The sequence below is a fragment of the Diplotaxodon limnothrissa genome, linkage group LG12 (genome assembly GCF_057381915.1).
Source record: "Diplotaxodon limnothrissa isolate DT_005_m linkage group LG12, D_limnothrissa_male_GT1.1, whole genome shotgun sequence".
Taxonomy (NCBI): Eukaryota; Metazoa; Chordata; class Actinopteri; order Cichliformes; family Cichlidae; genus Diplotaxodon; species Diplotaxodon limnothrissa.
The window spans coordinates 31,220,721-31,240,061 of NC_140607.1; the positions used below are offsets into that span (position 1 = coordinate 31,220,721).

General features: G+C 39.9%; 1 protein-coding gene across 2 annotated transcripts; it reads left to right on the top strand.

Annotated features, from left to right (window-relative positions):
• The first annotated feature begins 1,720 nt into the window (after positions 1-1,720).
• On the top strand, positions 1,721-16,839 carry LOC146621614 (long-chain-fatty-acid--CoA ligase ACSBG2-like). 2 transcript variants are annotated; one of them, XM_085368662.1, is made up of 15 exons: positions 1,721-1,765; positions 2,896-2,967; positions 3,100-3,293; positions 4,139-4,422; positions 5,307-5,395; positions 5,983-6,103; positions 6,210-6,290; positions 6,365-6,514; positions 8,836-9,003; positions 9,082-9,263; positions 9,962-10,192; positions 11,540-11,757; positions 14,081-14,220; positions 14,310-14,553; positions 14,819-16,839. In XM_085368662.1, the coding sequence occupies exons 2-15, from the start codon at positions 2,924-2,926 to the stop codon at positions 14,908-14,910; spliced, it is 2,238 nt and encodes a 745-aa protein (XP_085224788.1). In that variant the 5' UTR covers positions 1,721-1,765; positions 2,896-2,923; the 3' UTR covers positions 14,911-16,839. The 2 variants fall into 2 exon arrangements, with proteins under 2 accessions (XP_085224788.1, XP_085224789.1); XM_085368663.1 differs by having other exon boundaries at positions 1,729-1,765; positions 2,899-2,967.
• Positions 16,840-19,341: the final 2,502 nt, after the last annotated feature.

Here is a 19,341-nt window from a genome sequence, read left to right on the forward strand (position 1 = left end):
TCATGCTTCACTCTGCCCAGAAACACTCAGCTTCAGGCAGTTTATTCCTTCACCCACCTGCTCTTCAAACCTTCTCAACAGCTCATTTCAGACAGCAAATGAACTGAGGAGCTACGCCCAAGCCCAGGATAAGATTAATTATATAATGTTATACTAATGCTTTAACAGTAATGAAGTGTTTGAGGTTGCCATGCTGTGGAAAATCCTCCTCCTCCTGCAACCCCCCACAGGATAGTGTAACCTCGGGAACGGAGCTGCAAATATATATGTGTGATATAAGCATATATTAACTAATAAACCTAGACAGTAAATACAAGTGACCTGCCCAGACTGTACTCAACACCTTTTAAACTTGTATTTGTTTTCTTTTAAAACACTTGAGTTATTTTTATATTTGCTTTCTTATGTGTGGGCCCTTTCATTTGACACCCTGTAGGGGTTAAATGTTTTGCTCCTAGAACGAACTTGCTGTATTGCTGTAAAGCACTAATAAGTAGTAAGCTTTCCGTAGTTGTTAATAAGGAAGAAACCTTTAAAACTGCAAAAAGTTTGATGTTTTAAGTATTTTTGTTTCACACTTTGCACTGAACACAAGTCAGCAATGTTTGTCCACTGGAGACGTTTCATAATAGAGAAATGTATATGGTCTATTATGTAATAACCATTACTATCTCTGTGGAGCCTTATCACAAATTGGACCCCGTTTAAAGGGAGGCAGTCTGCAGCTCATTTTTGTGTGTATTTTAGTGTCCGTCTGGTCGGTATGGCTGCTGGCACTGATGAAGCCCCTGATTAATGGTTCAAACACATGGCTTGTGCCCAGACTACCACTGTGAGTCACAGTTGGAGTGGCTATGGTGTGACTAGGTGGTATGATTCAGTGACCTTAGTTCCTGTGAGCAAGGTAACCATGTGTCAAAAGCATAACTTTTCCCCTATATTTGCTTAGAAAACAGTGTTCACTGCCTTTAATGGCGCAGGGAGGATAGAAGATGGTTAAAAGAGGACTCTGTTAATGATTAAATATTTCTTTTCCATTATCGTTTCTTATTGATTTCTTTTTATATCTCAGAAAAGAACTAAAGAGATTTTTTTTTAAAGGAATGCATCCTTTTTTATTGCTGACATCTCCTTTTTCTTGATGTGCCAATAAAGTCAGGTGGGCAAAGATTTGCACAAGTTGTCCTTATGCTGAAAACTTTGTTGTTGTTGTTTTTTGCTAGGTCAAAGTATCGCCTCATAAACCCAGAGAGATATCATCTAGTTTTATAATCTATTTCTATGACCGGCCTCATCCTTCATGTGATAATAACCGCCATCACAAGTTTAACTGAGACAATAAACACTTTAATAATACCCCCACCCATCAAAGCTTTGTTATCTTATTGGATGCTTGACACATAATCCTGCAACTGAATATAACCAGTGCCTATAGCTGTTAGAAACTCCAAACAAAGCTACAAGCAGATCTGAAACCCACTGGATTAAACTCACTTCTTTTTAGTGCAAATCCAAACTTTTTTTAGCCAGTTCTCCTTGTACAGCTCTATCTGGTTGACACAACCTCTGCAGGAGGTGTTGAAAGGATTGTGCAAGTCTCGTGAGACCAAGGAACACGTCAATCTTATCAAAATCCCCTGTGCGTTGATATTTACCCCAGGGGGCAACATCTGTGAACCTGCATTGAGCAAAGGTTGATGCAATTTTGTCTCACACCTGACTGCAGCCTTGAAGTTGATGCCACTTGGGTCTGTCAGCAGAGAAGGTAGGATATCATTTCTACAGCAGAGATTTCTGTCTTTTGAATGTGTTAAGTGAGAAAAGAATAAACTGCTATTTAGACTGCAGGATGTGCATAAAGATTTATTTTTACTCATAGAAATTCAGACTTGTTTGTGCTGTTTTTTCCATTTTTCCTCACTGAGTATGTACACTTCAGGTTAAACACGGCTCTGGAGATGCATAGTGAATGTGTTAAATCAAACATATGACTGAAACGTAGGAATAGATGTGAGCAGGCACATCCACAGAGAGTTAACATCTCTCACTGCTGCTGTTTTTAGATTTTCCAATGCATTTTCAATAGTTAAGGTGTTTTTCTGTGTAATGTGAGAACTAAGTCACCAGTGAGGCTAAAATGAATTTGTTTGCATCACAGGACAGTTTATAAAGTTTTTACATAATCTGGAGCAAAGGTTTTTCCTCTGCTACTTAATGTTGCCAAACTGCAGTTTTGTAAGTTTATGAACTTTGGTCCAGAGAAATCTTGTCAAGGGCAATCTTGAAATTTTGAGGTTGGACTGAGATCCTGCTTATCTTGACAGATTTCAATCTTTAACACAAAGTCAGCATTTGTTAGAAATCTGGTGCAACATTGATTATCAGATTTATTGTTGTTACATCCCTGCAAAAAGACTGATTGCTTTTATTGGTGCAGTTAATTGAACTTGGAGGAAAATATCTGCAGAAAACTTTTCACTTGTTTCTGCTGTTGCTAAATATTCACATTAGAGGGCATTCATTCACTGTGTAGAGCACAGGCCAAGGAAGAGTTATTTTAAGTCTGACATGATTGTTATTCAGTATGTTAACTGGTAATGGCAGCACTTTCACGATTATCTGGGTGAAAGGTGCTGCTTGGAGGCAAAGTAAGTCTACGTGGATTTAGCAATGCTTCTTGCCGCAATACTAGTAGTTTCAACATGCACTGCTGCTGCGTGTGTGATTGGCAGCACATGCGGTCACTGGCTGTGACCTGTTGCACTGACTTTGGTGAATGTCAGTCACATATAAATGAGTGGAGTGATGCTGTTTCATAATCTTAACTGCTTGGAGAGTCCTCGGTGGAGGGTTTCTGGAGGGTTTTCATGCTAATTTCATCTTCTCTGTTTCTAGCAGACATAAGCTCAAAGAAAATTAATTTATGAAGAGCAATAGCCCTGCAGTTATGGATGGTAACATGGAAAGGTATGTAAAGAGAGATGAGTCCCTGGGCAGGTCAAATAGATAATATAGGACCACTTCTTTTCAAACTATCTAAAAATTAGATTTTACGATTATCATCAGTTCTCATTCGTGTCATCTCAATGTCTGCTCCAGCATTCCTGCTCAAACTGAGTCAGATGCCACAGATATAAAGACCCACACATCTGTCATACTCAATGGGAAAGCCAAGACGGGCGACTTCAGTGCAACACTGCCTCCAAAGATCCATCCACTCAGTAACACTGAGTTACTGACCCAGCCTCCCATATCGTCTGAGCAGAAGGGAGCTACTGAAGGATTTTCCACAGGTAAGGGTGAAATGGCGATGGTAACGGTATGCCTCCAAACTAAAAGAAAATTGTCTGTCCTTGGGTGTAAACCACAAAGTTTTCACATAAGAAGCTAGAGTGAAAGACACCCACTTCTTTTCAACAAATTCTGTTTATTATCTTGTTTTAGGTTGATTTAAATAATTATTTTCAATAAGAAGACTGAATACGTAAAAGCATTTGCAAACTGTAAAAAAGCTAATGAATAAACTTTGTCACTTTAAATGTCAAAACACAAAGGCATTTAAGGCTAGATATAACCTACTCTGTGGGGAAACAAGAAAATAAATATCATTTTAGATATTTTCAGACATAAAATGACCGCAAGCTGGAAGGAAAAGAAATTTTCGGGAAATATGAAAACAAAAAAGACAATAACACTTAAAAGAAATCACTCCTCTCATAAAGACAGATGGCTGCAAGGCTTTAAAATTTCTTAGGAATGCTGAAGCATACAGGATTACTGGGGCATCAAGTGCTAAAGATAGTCTTGAACATGCCTTTTAAAACCACGTGAAACACTCGAGAATTTTTACTGGATGGCAGAATTTAGTATGTTGTCTGTGTGCTCATTCAGTCCTGTAACTAAAATCACATGACTTCTTCTGGCTGAACCTGTTTGTTAGGTACGCATTTGTAATGTGGAACTTCCTGTTTCAGCTCAGATAACAGCAGAGCCTTCACTGCACACTGCACATTAAAGTAACTCACCTAGGGTAACAGCACAGAGATATCTGCAGTCCTGTGATACACCTGACTAGCTGTGTCTTTTGACTTGTGATTCATGGAGAGTATATGCAGCTGCCCTTGTTCTCGCAATACAGAAGAGCCCAAGGCAGTTCCCCTGTCGACGGCCCATTTGGCAACAAATCTAGCCCCAGCTGACCAGTTATGGAGCACCGGCAGAGAGCAGGCAGTGAGGCTGAGAATGGAGGAATCAGGGCCAGGCTCAGAGGCTCCCATCACCGTCCATCAGATGTTCCTGGAGACAGTCGAGAAGTATGGGAATCATCCAGCTTTGGTTTCCAAAAAAGATGGCCAGTGGATGACTCTAACCTGGAACCAATACTACCAGCAGTGTCGTGCAGCTGCGAAAAGCTTTCTCAAGGTTTGTTTGCTTGTTTTGCAAATCGTCCTGCATCTGTTGAACAAAAATTACACTTCGGTGAACTTCAAATATAATGCAAAGAAGCTATTTGGCAGTCGTAGATCTTTAGAATGTTATTAATTTGCCTTAAACATTATTTCATAGAGTAAAGTTGGATTTTAAGAATTGTGAAATAATTAAATAATTTAAGCATTTATTTAGCATACACTGCAGTCATTCATTTTAACGTATGCTGTTGTCATTCATTCACAAAGTTAGTTGTAAACCAAGTTGCCAGAGTTGTCATTTTTAACCAAGAGATCAGCAGATGCTGGGGATCACTCCCTTAGACCTTTCCTGCACCCATTCTTGCTCTTTGGCCTTAAAAGGTCTTTGTTGCCTCCTGAATTAACCTCAAACCCAGGCGCTTAGAGGATTTGACACTTGTGCTCCTATAAAGCGCAAACTTAGAACTTTTAAGTCATCAAATGCTCTGAATTAGAAACAAAGTAACCAAATGATTGTTAGAATTCTGATTTAAACAAACATCGACTCGGTTTTTGTTTTGTTTTTTGGTTGTTTTTAATTAGAAAGCTGTGTTTATGTAACTGAACAATACTTTTTGAACTGAAGGCTGCATAAATAATTTAACTCCTGGCCCAGTTTTTATAAACAGCACTTCTTATCTTAATCTTCTTGATGTGAGAACAGCATGCTGGAAACTTGGGTGTGTGAAATGCCCAGCTTGTGTTACGTTTTATGTTTCACAGCCATATCTGTGTCTCGTGTGAGTGGAGTGGCTAATGCAACAAGACGCAGAAGTAACGAAGGTATACGCCTGCTGCGCTGTGTAATTAAAGTCACTTCTTCTTTAAAAGCATCTACCTGTCCTTTGTTTTTATCAGTTGGGGCTGGAGCGTTACCATGGTGTAGGGATTCTGGGATTCAACTCCGCTGAGTGGTTCATCTCAGACATCGGCTGCATCTTGGCCGGGTAAGATGACTCTATAAGGAACTGAATCTGATAACATTTTAAATTAGTCTACTTTTGGACCTGTGTTACCTCTGCACTGTCTGACATGCACATTTATCTTTGTCCTTTCTTATCTCAGAACCTCTGTTTGTGTCTCCACCCACATGAGGCTCAGTTAAAATTACATGGATGTGATATTTGGCATTTTTTCAAGCTGTCAGGAAGTACTAAGGGACATTCAACTTGTGCAGTTCGGACACCGCCACAAACTGCACAAGTGCACAAATAGAATTCCTCCAATGAATTCCATTTGTGTCCCATAGTCTAAAGACATGGAACAGGGTTAGGTTAATTTTTGATTCTAAAATCAGTGTGATTGTGAAAGGCCGTCTGCCTCTCGCCCTGTGCCAGCTGGGATAGGCGTAATCACCCCTCACTTTATTTAGTTTTTCTTGCTTAATCTACAGTTTAAAAAAATACTCATTTCTGTTCACCAAACAAAATATCTAATTATTTTCCACTTCACATCAAGCTGTAGCCAAACTGGTAACACATGACAGTGACTCATACAAGGTAATATATAGCTCAAGCAATTGTTTGTCCCTTAGAGGGCTGGCAGCCGGGATTTACACCACAAACTCACCAGAGGCCTGTCAGTATGTGGCTGCCAACTGTGAGGCCAATGTCCTGGTTGTGGAGAACCAGAAACAGCTCGACAAAATCCTGCAGGTCGGCAGTTTCATCTTAATTCACCACCATCTCTTTATAAAGTAATACATGTATTACTTGTGAGTGAGGTTCTGTCCTCACATGTTATCTTTGTATCTTTTAACAGGTTAAAGATCATCTACCTCATCTGAGAGCCATTGTTCAGTACAAAGGCGAGCTACAGCAGAAAGCTCCGTTCCTGTATACAGTACGTCTACATAGCAAACATTTATTTACTTATCATTGATGCACTGTTTTGATTCAACCTCCTTATTTCTGTAGTGGGAAGAGTTCATGAAGCTGGGAGAGGATGTGCCCGATGAGCAGCTGAATGCTGTGATTGACAGTCTTCGGCCCAATGAGTGCTGCACCCTCATCTACACCTCTGGAACCACTGGCAACCCTAAAGGAGTCATGTTGAGCCATGACAATGTGAGTAGCCCTGACAAGAGATTTCTCTCTCTCTTCTTCTAAAAGGTATTGGCTTTTAAGATTTAAGATTGAACTGAAAAGTCTTTGAATACTGTTAATTTTATTAAGTAGCCATCAAATTGTTAAGGCTCAGATTGCAGCTTTTTTCTGTCTTGTTCTAAATCACGTGTCAAAGTCAAGGCCCGCGGGCCACATCCGGCCCGGCGTACATTTATATCTGGCCCGCGAGATCATTTTATATAGCTGTATTATTATTGTTATGCATTAGTGATGTGTCGGTTGCAAACGAAATGGCTCTTAGAGCCGGATCCTTGACGTGAACGACGTGAGCCGGCTCCTTATCGCGAGCCATGGGTTGTTTTTTTTTTTTCTTTCTCTCACCCTCTCTCTCTCTCTCTCTCGCACTTATTTCCGCTTCACTCTGCATGCGAGCCTTGTGCTTTGCGCTGGGCAGAGGTGGGAGGGGCGGTAGTTACACTGGCATTGCTGGTAAACCCGTGTGTCTTATTAGTGGAGCTAATGTGGCTGTAATTAAGGAATTTTATTTAAGACGGCACTACGAGACAAAACGTCAGGATAAGCTGAAAAGTACAGACATGTATAGACAAGAAAAGTATAGACATGATGGACATTGCACAGCTGGCCATCTTCATCCGTGGAGAGGAAATATTGAACATTAAATCGCACGGAACAATGACAGGAAAAGACTTTTTTTAAAACGTATGTCAAAGTGTAACCGACATGAAACTGCCCTGGGACAAACTTGTTGGACCTACAACAGATGGAGCGCCGGTGTTGTGCGGTGAAAAAAGTGGACTAGTCAGCAGGATGCGAGTAAAGATGCAGGGGGAGAACTGCATATCACTGCATCATACAGCAGGAAAGGCTGTGTGGTAAAGTCCTAAAAATGGAGCATGTAATGATCACCGTAACGCAAACCGTAAATTTTATCGGAGCTAAAAGTTTAAAGCACCGTCAATTTCAGTCTTTTATGTGGGAAATAGATTCAGAGTTTGCCGACATTCCTCATCATACAGAGGTCCGTTGGCTGAGTTGGGATAAAAATTCTCAATAGAGTTTTTGAGCTCAGCAAGGAAATCTGTCAGTTCATGGACATGGCATGTATGATGCGGTGAAGACATTTCAAGTGAAGTTGTCACAAATGCACCAGTGCAACTTGCCTCACTTTCCCTGTTGCCAATTAATGTTGAACCAAGTCAGCGGACTTTGCTGAACTGCACATGTGCAGATTCAGATGGAGCTGCAGTGTAATGATAGACTCAAGGGAAAGTACGACACTGAATGGCCCGCACAGTTTATTAGTTCCATTCCTGAAGCAATGCCCAGCTCCGTCTACATGCGGCTCCAACCTTGTATATGCTTTCATTTATTTTTTCTGGGGGTTTTGGCAGCATGTTCATATTTCTAACTTGCATAATTTTGACAGGATATATTTTTATGAAGAGCAAAATATTTAAAGTTAAAGTTTATTTTTTTAAGTTTATTTAATCTGGAATATTATTCCTGTCTTTTTTTAATTCATATTTATGTTTAAAAAACATAAACAGTGTGTTCAATAAATATTTATCTTGTTTGGCCCGTGACCTAAAGTGTGCCTTGAGTTTGACACCCCTGTTCTAAATGATCAAAAGTCAGAAAAACCACAAATTTCACGTAGAAGGAGATTAGCCAAAATAACTGGCTTAGTTTCGCTTGTTAGCACAATTCATTCAATTCATGGATGGATTTACATAAACATTTTGCCTGAAGTTGAGCCTGATTCAAGTTAGAAGTGAACAACTTTCCAAAATCTGGATCTGGTATTTTTTATCATTGCAAGAGAGAGCAAAATGTTACACTTCACATAACATATGAAAACATACCAAACTGAAATAATAAAAACTTAGATAGAGAGATAGTCTTGTACCAATTTACTGCTTTTTAAGTATTTGAGCTCTATTTTTTATGTTTCATTTGCATCAGGAATAGTTCATTATGAAGCTCCAGTTTTCACTTCATTAGCTTAGTTCTAGCACCTTTAATAAACATGAATAAAATTGAATTTGCACAACAAGCTGAATTACTGCAGCATATCTTATGCAGGCTGTAGGTTGTAAGGACAAGCTTTTAACTCTTCAAAGAGTTAAAGCATAGCACTAGTGGTTCAACCAGAGAGCTTTTATATAATCTGGTGAGTTCTTCTACTGTAATTTCATAATGTTGTTTCGATCAATGTGTGAGAGGAGTACTCTAAAGATTCAAGACAAATATTTGGCGAAAGAAAATACCTGGTGACTTTTTCCCCACTTTTAAATGTGCAGATAACATGGACTGCCCATGTGGGATGTACCATATTAAAAGCAAAAGGCGGTGAGGAGATCCTGGTCAGTTACCTGCCGCTCAGCCACGTCGCAGCCCAGATGATTGATATTTGGGTCTGCATGGGCTTTGCTGGGACCATCTACTTTGCAGAGCCAGATGCCCTTAAAGTAAGCATGACTATTACCTCATGAAAAAGGAAACATTAACTAAATATATTTGACTGTAATGACCATTAATTTTTCCAGGGCTCTTTAGTAAACACACTTAAAGAGGTTCGCCCAACTTGTTTCCTGGGAGTTCCTCGTGTGTGGGAGAAGATCGAGGAGAAGATGAAAGCTGTGGGAGCCAAAGCATCCCCAATGAAGAAGAGAGTGGCAGGCTTTGCCAAGTCCATTGGCCTGCAGTACAACTACAGTGTCATGAACGGGTGAGACAGCAGCAGGGATGTTAGACGAACACGTCACATGTTTGTACAGTTTAACATCCCCAGGCCATCACTTTATAACATTCATAATGCATAGAAAGATTTATTTGTGCAGTTGTGAGTGATGGTAATGTCATCGGTTCTTCACGTATTTGTTTATCTCATAGTGTTGAGAACTGTAGTAAATTTGCCTTTCTCAAAGCAGTTTTGAAGTAACTCGGACAAGCCCCCAAACACTGTGAGCGGACTATTTACAGAATAATTTTAGAAACAAGAAAAACATTAAGAAACTTGCACAGTGTACAAGAGGACAGAATAAATAAATTATAAAATTACAAAGTAAAGCAAGAAACATGAAGAGAAGAGGAAAGTCTCAAACCAGGGCTGCAGGATAACCCAGCAGGGTGAGGCCAATCAGGTCTGCACAACATAAAAGAAGGTGCCTTAGGCTGAAGCTGGTCAGTTCTCAAATTACTTTGATTTTCTTTGTGTTGGTTAAACAAATAAAAGGAGAAAGAGAGTGAAAAAAAAATCATGCAAGACTCTGGCCAGGCGTTTTGCACTACGGCCAGTGATGCTCAGCTTTACCTAGAAAAACCTTATTTAAAATCATATTTTAAGTTTCGTTAAGTTCATTATTCCTAAACAAAAAAGATCCTCAATAATTTTGATAAAATATTGGTTTATTTTGTGTGTTACAGACAGAATCAGGTGCCGTGGGGCTTCATGCTGGCTAATAATCTGGTCTTCAAGAAGGTGCGTGCTGCTTTGGGCTTGGACCGCTGCAGAATATGCTGCACTGGAGCTGCACCGATTACCAAAGACACTCTGGATTACTTCATGAGCCTGAACATCCCTTTGAAAGAGCTGTATGGCATGAGTGAAAGCTCTGGCCCTCACACCATCTCCATCGATGAATACCGCGTCACAAGGTAGACATCGACGTGACTGAAGTGTTGGATTGTGGTTAAAGCAGGGGTCAAAAAATATTGTGTTGAAGGTGATAGATGGTTGTTTTTCATCAAGCATACCTGATAGATTATAGCCAACGTAATAACTGTAAACAAAAACCTGACAGCATCTAATAAGGAAATAGACTTCTTAGCAGTGGCCTATTTATTTTAATCACAGCAACAAAACTTCTTTGAATCAACACTTCAGTCCATCTGAAGTCCTAGATTCACTGTTTCCAGCTCTGAATTTGTTTTTACTGCCTTCTGAGGGGGAAAAAAACTTAACTTTGTCTGCTCCTTGGTGCTGAACAGTGGGTTTATTGGAGTTTGTTTTTGTACTGAGCTTGAAAGTCACTTCAAGCTCTGTAGAGCTCAGGATGACTGCAGAGGCATATTTCTTTAAAGATGAGCAGGTATGTTACAAGTGCCCACGTTGTCCAGTGCTGACATTGACCTTTGATAAACTAGTTACAGGGTAATCCCCATATTACCAGGAACTTACAACAACCTTATATTTGGTTAAACAGCCTGAGTATAAAATACCAGCTTTCTAATAAATTCAAAATAGAGCAGAAGTAAAGTGAACTCTTTTATAGTGAAGGGGAAGTTTGTATGACAGTGCTCATGCTCACACATAAATAGAGGGAAGAAATACTCTAAAATAATAATAATAATAAAAAAACTGTATGTGAAAGAGCGAAATATATTTAAAAGCATAAGAATAAGTCCTAAAAGCCTGAGGAAACACCTGTTTACATGTAAAACAATAAAAACATAAAAAAAAATATTACACAACCTCGATGCTTCTGCTTAACTGGGCTCTTTCTGTGACACTTTCTGTCATATTTTTGTATATTTTGTATATTTTTAGTTTTAGTAATTTGTGTGATGATTAGTTTTTTGACTCCATTATCTATTATTACCATGTGTTATTTCAAATATCTCTGCAGTCTGCAGATGATCTCTCTTTTTCATGAGGCAGCCACAGCTCTTTATATATTCATACTTCCCGTCTAAATAAAAATGAGGATGGTTCATTTAGACTAAAGCATCAGAAAACAGACACAATTTGAAAATGTTTGTCCAAACGTATTAAAATATTTAATTTTGTTACGGAGCTTCTTACTGTAAAAAGTCAATAATATAAAAAAAAAGTGTCAGGGCCAGGAGTTATTGTTGTTTTTAGGAGTACAACCATCTCCTTAAAATGTTAAATGATCATATTTAAGCCACATTTGTGTTATTTTGCTCTGATTTCTATGTGCTCAATTAAAAGTTTTAATGCAGATTCTGGTCACATCACTGGCTTTTGATTTGTCTTCCCAGCTGTGGAAAGGTGATGATAGGCTGTAAGATAAAGCTGGTGAATCCAGATGCGGATGGGAATGGAGAGATCTGTTTCTGGGGTCGTAATATCTTCATGGGCTACCTGAACATGCCAGACAAAACAGCAGAGGCTTTGGATGAGGATGGCTGGCTGCACACTGGAGACCTGGGAAGATATGATGAACAAGACTTTCTGTATATCACAGGAAGGATCAAGGGTAAGCTATAGCTCTGAATCTGGGAGAAAATGCACCAAAAGACACATTTAGGTTATAGTTGTGACACACTTATCACACTTCTATTGACTGCCACTGGCAACAAAACAGCTGAACCTGTTTCTAACCAAGTTCAGAAATGCTTTCCTATTTCCTAGTTCAAGCACTAAGAAGAGTCTAAGATATAACCCAGTGGGTAAACATGCCATGTCACAAAGCATAAATCATTTCAAACTGCTGCCCTGTTTCCAGCACCTTGCTCAGAGAGAAAAGTTCAGTTCTGAAGGCAAAAACCTACATAGCAAAATTGGTGTGGCCCAGATCTGGCCCACACTATGTGCTTACACATGGCCCACGTACCGCAAAGAATGATGGCCCTTTGGTTTGCTAGAGGTGGCCCACACATGGGCCAGCACAAGGCCAGGTGTAGACATACTGTTGGTTCTGCGCTGGCCCAAGTGTGGATTACCTCTGGCAAACCAAATCTGGGCCACAATTCTTTGCGGTATGTGGGCCATGTGTAAGTTGTGTGCCAGAACATAATAGTGCAAATGTAACTTGACAAACCTCCGTTCAGACAGTGAATGGACTGATTCTTATTTCTATTCTACCAGATCACTCAAAGCACTCTATACAACATGGCCCAATCACACACTTTCTCTAAACTAAGTGCTTCCTAAGTACATTCATTCACACTCACACTCTTGACATGCAGACTGGAGGAGCCAAGGATCGAACCACTAACGTTCCGACCAGTAGGTGATCTGCTCTACAGCCACCTGGTGGCAAATATGAGTAAACCGTCACTAGGTTTTGGATAAAGTGTACACTCACAAACCTGTCAAACCTGCTTTTGAAACGTTGGCTACCATAGCAGTACAGTATTGCAACATGGCATATGGATCTTCTAACTAAAATAGGAACATAGGAACATAAATAGTGCCATCATTGCCAGACCTAGCCCACCTCTGGTTGACATACACCCTGCCATGACACCAGTCAGTCAGAAATGCCAGCTTGATGCCAGACCTGTTTTCTATGAGCCTGAGCCACATAAACCAAACCACAATTGGGCCGGATGTGGCATGCTGTCAATAGAAAATTGCACTTAGTAGTCAGTATAATCTTTTAATAATATAAGTTTGCATATGGTAGAATACTGCATGTTGACCTTTTGATGACTTAGGCTGTTGTTCACTACAAGACTTTGTGTGCATTCCAGAGTGGTCTGGCATTCACACCCACATCCTAGGAGCATGGGAGAGGTCGTACCTTTTTTTTTTGTTTTATGGTAGGATAAACGTAACTATGTCAGTTTTAGTCTAAGTGCCTTTTGTTTAGATGAACTGCTGGACTTCCAGACTAGCTGGTTTAGGGAAGTCTCTATGGGGTCACACTCTGACCCCCCCCCCCCCCCCCCCCCACACACACACACGTGTATAAAAGGGCCAGACCTGTCTGCTATGTGGGAATGGGTTTAACCCAGTAGTAGCAAGGTGTGCCTAATAAAGCGACTGTGAGCGTATATAAAGTTGTCAGAGCTACCTTAGCTTTAACAGTAGTTGAAATATTACCCTAATAATACAACGCCAGAGGAGCTGACACAAACATGTCACAGATTTACCATCTGATCATTTGAGCACTACCAGCATTAAAATCTAACTCCTTTGGGGGAAAAATAGCACACACTTTAGAAGAACATCTTATGTTTTGAAAAGTGTACATTATACATTTGAAAAACAAACAAGCAAACACATAACTTACTTACACTTTGCGGACAAAAATACTGGGCCACCTACACATTAAACCTACAGGAGCTGCTCGGCCACCACGAAGCTCCTGGCACACAGTTTTTGAGCTGATGTTAATGCCAGAGTAGGTTTAATACTCTGCAATTACTGAGTCAGCAGAGCTAGAGCTTCGGCAATGTGAACCTGGACATTTCATGGCTGAGTTCCTGTGATGCCTAGAGACTTACAGTTTGAATTAATACCACTTACAGCTGGTGTAAGATGATTGTCTTCTCTAGCTTTAATTCTTTCTTCTCTTTTTTACACCATTAACTGACATTTTACTCAAGGTAATTCCCATCTGTTTGTATAATAAATTAAAATAGTGATTTGGACATAATGATCAGCAGAATTCAAAGTATGCTTTTTCAGAATTGTTGTCTAATCACACTTTTTTGTGTAGTGAGTGCATAAAAGTCAAGTCAAGCGTGGAACTAACTACCTATTTTCACTGCTAGTTGTTTAAAACCCTACAACCAGATACTGAGATACGCCAACTTAATAAGAGGTGACGCGTTTTTGTCTTTCCTGCACAGAGCTCATCATCACTGCGGGTGGCGAGAACATCCCTCCTGTCCCCATTGAAGATGCAGTGAAGTCTGAACTGCCCATCATCAGCAACGCCATGCTAATTGGAGACAAGCTCAAGTTCCTCTCCATGCTGCTCACACTTAAAGTAAATGATCCTCTCTTTTTGCATACAGGCATTGTTGCTGAATAAGCAAAAAAAAAAAAGAGTTACCACTTCTGTTTCTTTTTCTGCAGTGTGTCGTGGATGACAATGGCGAGCCCACAGATGAGCTGAATCAAGAGGCTTTGGAATTTTGCCGACAGCACAGCGTAAAAGCAACCAAGGTGTCCGAGATTATAGCCAATAAGGAGCCAGCTATTTACAGTGCCATTCAGGCTGGCATTGAGCGTGTTAATGCCCGATCAACATCCAATGCCCAGAAAGTCCAGAAGTGGGTTATAGTGGAACAAGACTTCTCCGTCACCGGAGGAGAGCTAGGTCAGCTATCTGAAATTTATTTTCCTTTTCCTACAAGTATAGTACATGTAGCACTGCCATTTAAAGTAAGTATTTGCTTCTGCTTTTTTTTTTTAACTTACTGTTAATCATTTTTAACCGAGGTCAATGTTTTGTAACTGGAGTGACTGCCAAACAGTGTTTCCGTGGAGTCTTTTCAGCAGTGATTTAATCTCTTTAAGCTCAGCGGAATGCTAAACTTTATCATGAGATCAAAATAACCTATTTTTCTTTGTTGTCCTTCTAGGACCCACCATGAAACTGAGGAGGCCCATTGTTGTGAAAATGTACCAGGAGAAAATAAATGAAATGTATGCAGTGGCTGCAGGAAAACAATAGAGTGCATTGCACAGGGGTGAGAGGAGGTCATGGGATGTATGGACATACATACTTTTTTGTAAATAAAAGACATAAGTCAGAGTCAAAATTTTGCCAAACATATCACTCGAACATGCCACATATAGACTGTATGATGACACAGATACTGCTTGGTGTCTGTCAGTTTCTGAAGGAAATATCATGAATCATAAATCCCACTGTAGCTCAAAAGATATGTAAGATATGTATTATATACCTGAAGCAGCTGTGTGTATTTAATGATTTTTACAGCGTTAATTGCCAGTTTCCTAAAGGTAATCTCACCTGGCAAAGACTGGAGATTAAAGCCATTTTTATAATGTGAGATGAATATCAGTAGTTTGAATTTATCCAATCACACATGTGCAAATTGTAAACTTTACATTTGTGCTTCTCCATGTACAGTTTGACACAGTTTAATATTTATTTTGAGATATTCAGTTCAATTCAATATTATTTATATAGCGCCAAATCACGACAAAAGTTGCCTCAAGGCGCTTTATATTGTACAGTAAATCGCACAATAATAGATACAGAGAAAAACCCAACAATCATATGACCCCCTATGAGCAAGCACTTTGGCGACAGTGGGAAGGAAAAACTCCCCTTTAACAGGAAGAAACCTCCAGCAGAACCAGGCTCAGGGAGGGGCGGGGCCATCTGCTGCGACCGGTTGGGGTGAGAGAAGGAAGACAGGATAAAGACATGCTGTGGAAGAGAGACAGAGGTTAATAACAGATATGATTCAATGCAGAGAGGTCTATTAATACATAGTGAGTGAGAAAGGTGACTGGAAAGGAAAAACTCAATGCATCATGGGAATCCCCCGGCAGCCTACGTCTATTGCAGCATAACTAAGGGAGGATTCAGGGTCACCTGGTCCAGCCCTAATTATATGCTTTAGCAAAAAGGAAAGTTTTAAGCCTAATCTTAAAAGTAGGGATAGTGTCTGTCTCCTGAATCCAAACTGGAAGCTGGTTCCACAGAAGAGGGGCCTGAAAACTGAAGGCTCTCCCTCCCATTCTACTTTTAAATACTCTAGGAACAACAAGTAGGCCTGCAGAGTGAGAGTGAAGTGCTCTAATAGGGTGATATGGTACTACAAGGTCATTAAGATAAGATGGGGCCTGATTATTTAAGACCTTGTATGTGAGGAGCAGGATTTTGAATTCAATTCTGGATTTAACAGGAAGCCAAAACAGGAGAAATATGCTCGCTCTTTCTAGTCCCTGTCAGCACTCTTGCTGCAGCATTTTGGATTAGCTGAAGACTTTTCAGCGAGTTTTTAGGACATCCTGATAATAATGAATTACAGTAGTCCAGCCTGGAAGTAATAAATGTATGAAAAACTTTTTCAGCAGAGGGCTTTCTTATAAAGCAGCAAACTGTTTCTCCAGGCTAAATGATGATCCTCTAAATTTGTGACACGCCATTTCCTCTCCAGCTTACGAGTCATCTGCTTTAGGCTACGCGTATGAGAATTATACCACGGAGTCAGGTGCTTCTGATTTGAGGCCTTAGTTTTCACAGGAGCTACAGTATCCAGAGTCGTACGTAGTGAGGAGGTAAAATTATTAACAAGATAATCGACCTCTGTTGGGGTAGCGTTCAGATAGCTGCTCTGCTCTATGTTGGTACAGGGCATTGAAGATGATAACAGTGGGTGGATTATATTCTTAAACTTAGCTACAGCGCTTTCAGAAAGACATCTACTGTGACGAAGTCTACTCTCCACTGCTGTGTAATCAATTATTGTAAATTTAAATGTTATCAGGAAATGATCAGACAGGAGAGGGTTTTCAGGAAACACTGTTAAATGTTCAGTTTCTATGCCATATGTTAAAACAAGATCTAGAGTGTGATTAAAGTGGTGGGTGGGTTCTTTTATCATTCTATGATAGTCAATTAAAAATGACCAAACTGTAATTAAAAAATGTGTCTGTGTCCTATATTTAAAATGTATATGGCCTATTGTTTCACTAAAAGGTATGTATATGCATTATAAGGCTTCAGTGCCTGAAGTTCAAGGATACAGACCTTCAATTTCATTAGTAAAAGTCTTACTAAAGCGAAAAGAACTTCACTTTAACAGGAAGAGGCCTCCAGCAGAACCAGGCTCCGCAGGTCCCTGCATCCTTCATCAGCCTGAGCCTGTAGCAGCATAACCTGGCTCAGGGTTGCCTGATCCAGACCTGAATAAATGCAGAAATTATGATATCTTAAGGTCTTTAAGATATGATGGGACCTGATTATTTAAGACTTTATATGTGAGGAAAAGAGTTCAATTCAATTTTATTTACTTAGCGCCAAATCACAACAATAGTTGCCTCAAGGCACTTACTATTGTAAGGCAAAGACCTGGAATAATACAGAGAAATCCCAACAATGGGACAACCTCCCATGAGCAAGCACTTTGGCGACAGTGGAAAGGAAAAACTCCCTTTTAACAGGAAGAAAGCTCAGGCAGAACCAGGCTCAGGAAGGTGCGGCAGATCCAGTGATGAGAAGCCAGTATGGGAGAAATATCATTTCTTTCTCTTACCCCACCTGTTGTGTTTTGGAGCAACTGAAGACTCGGGGAGCTGTGAAGCTGTCAGTTTAGCACTGAGCCAATAATGCAATAATGACTATACATTTCTCAGCTCTTCTAAAAAAGAAACAAACAAACAAAAAAACTTCTTGGACACGAATAAGGAAAAGCTTCCCAGGCTCCAGTTTAAGTCTTTAAGTGTGGACAACCTCATTACCAAAAAGATCCAGCTAGATTAGGGATATTTAAATGGTAAATGGCCTGTATTTGTATTGCGCTTTTAAGTGCATGAGTAGCGAGACTGTGCACAATTGCAGGCAACAAAGCCAGAGGCAACACCTAAAGCATGGGAAAAACACAAGCTACATTTAGCTTGGCCTAATTTCAGGACTTGCATGGTAGATCACATGTCAACTGCACACAGAGGCGTCTTTAGGATAAACTGGAATAATATGCCTGCTTTTCCACTTTCCGACAAATCAGATTACATCCTTGGATAAACTTGTTTCAGATAAAGATGGCATTTTGGCCAGAGACAGTCTGTTCAACTGAGCAGAAAATTTACATCTTATCCTCCTGCATTGTTTGTCCACTCAACTTTTTTGTACTGGAATGTGGTTTCATGTTCACTACAGAAATAGGGTACAATAATATCAGATCGCCTACACATGATACAGCATGCCTTACTCTGTCACGGAACAGAAAGCAGAATACAGGTTTGTTATCATGATCTCTAAGACAATGTTCTGTGAAAGATGTTTTCCACTGTCTCTCTCTCTCTCTCTCTCTCTCTCACTTGTGAATGAACAGCTTGACTGATCCACGAAAAAAAATTTTATGTGACATGTTCACAAGTGTAAGGGTCAAGCTGCAGTTACCAAAATTAAACAAGTTTCTTTATCTTTAAACACGTGATAATTCTAATAAAAATTTGGAAATAAATAATCACTAAGCTGGCATGTAAGTGGACGAAAGCAGCAGAAAAGCAATGTATACAAACATTTTACTGCAGGAACCATCAGCTGTCATATTACTTTGGAAGAGGGGTGGGTGACCTCTAGGCCTCGAGGGCCTGTGTCCTGCAGGTTTTAGACATCACCTTGGGTCAACACACCTGAATAAAATGATTAGTTCATTACCAGGCCTCTGGAGAACTGAGACATGCTGAGGAGGAGCTGTGTTGGATCAAGGACACATCTAAAACCTGCAGGACACCAGCCCTTGAGTTCCCCCACCCCTGCTTTAGAACATTGAGCATGTAATCCTTTTTCTTTATGTGGCATCTGATTAAAACAGCTGATGTCATCCTCATCTGCGTCCTCTCACAGAGTCAGAGCCAAACTGACTCAGTTTTTTTCATTTATCAGCTGAATCAGCAACGCAGTCTCCAGTACTGATAACTGTTTTGTTTTTTATCTGCAAGAAGAAGGTTTTTACTCATGTGAATTTACATAGTTGAAGATGCTAAGATTCTTGCTTTTGTTGAGAGTGACCACAATGGACAAGATTAGAAATAAGTATATCAGAGAAACAGCTCAGGTTGAGTTGTTTGAAAAGAGATTGATGGTTAGAACCAATGACTGTGGAGTCAGTGATTCAGACATCTGGAGAGGAGCGATGGTGGATAGACTGGACAAAGGATGTTGAGGATGGAGCTGCCAGATGGGAGGAAAAGAGTAATACCACAGAGAAGGTTTACATCTCTTTACTTTTTTTTTTTTTACATTGTAGTCAAACTGTAGTCAAACTTTTAATAGGTAAATGTGAAAATGAAAAACAAACCTTAACACGAACTTGACACTGGGAAGTTATATCATCATTCAAAAACAAAAAAATGAAGTGAGGCTTTTCTTTTTCTACTTCGGTAAGTAGAGTGGGTCCGG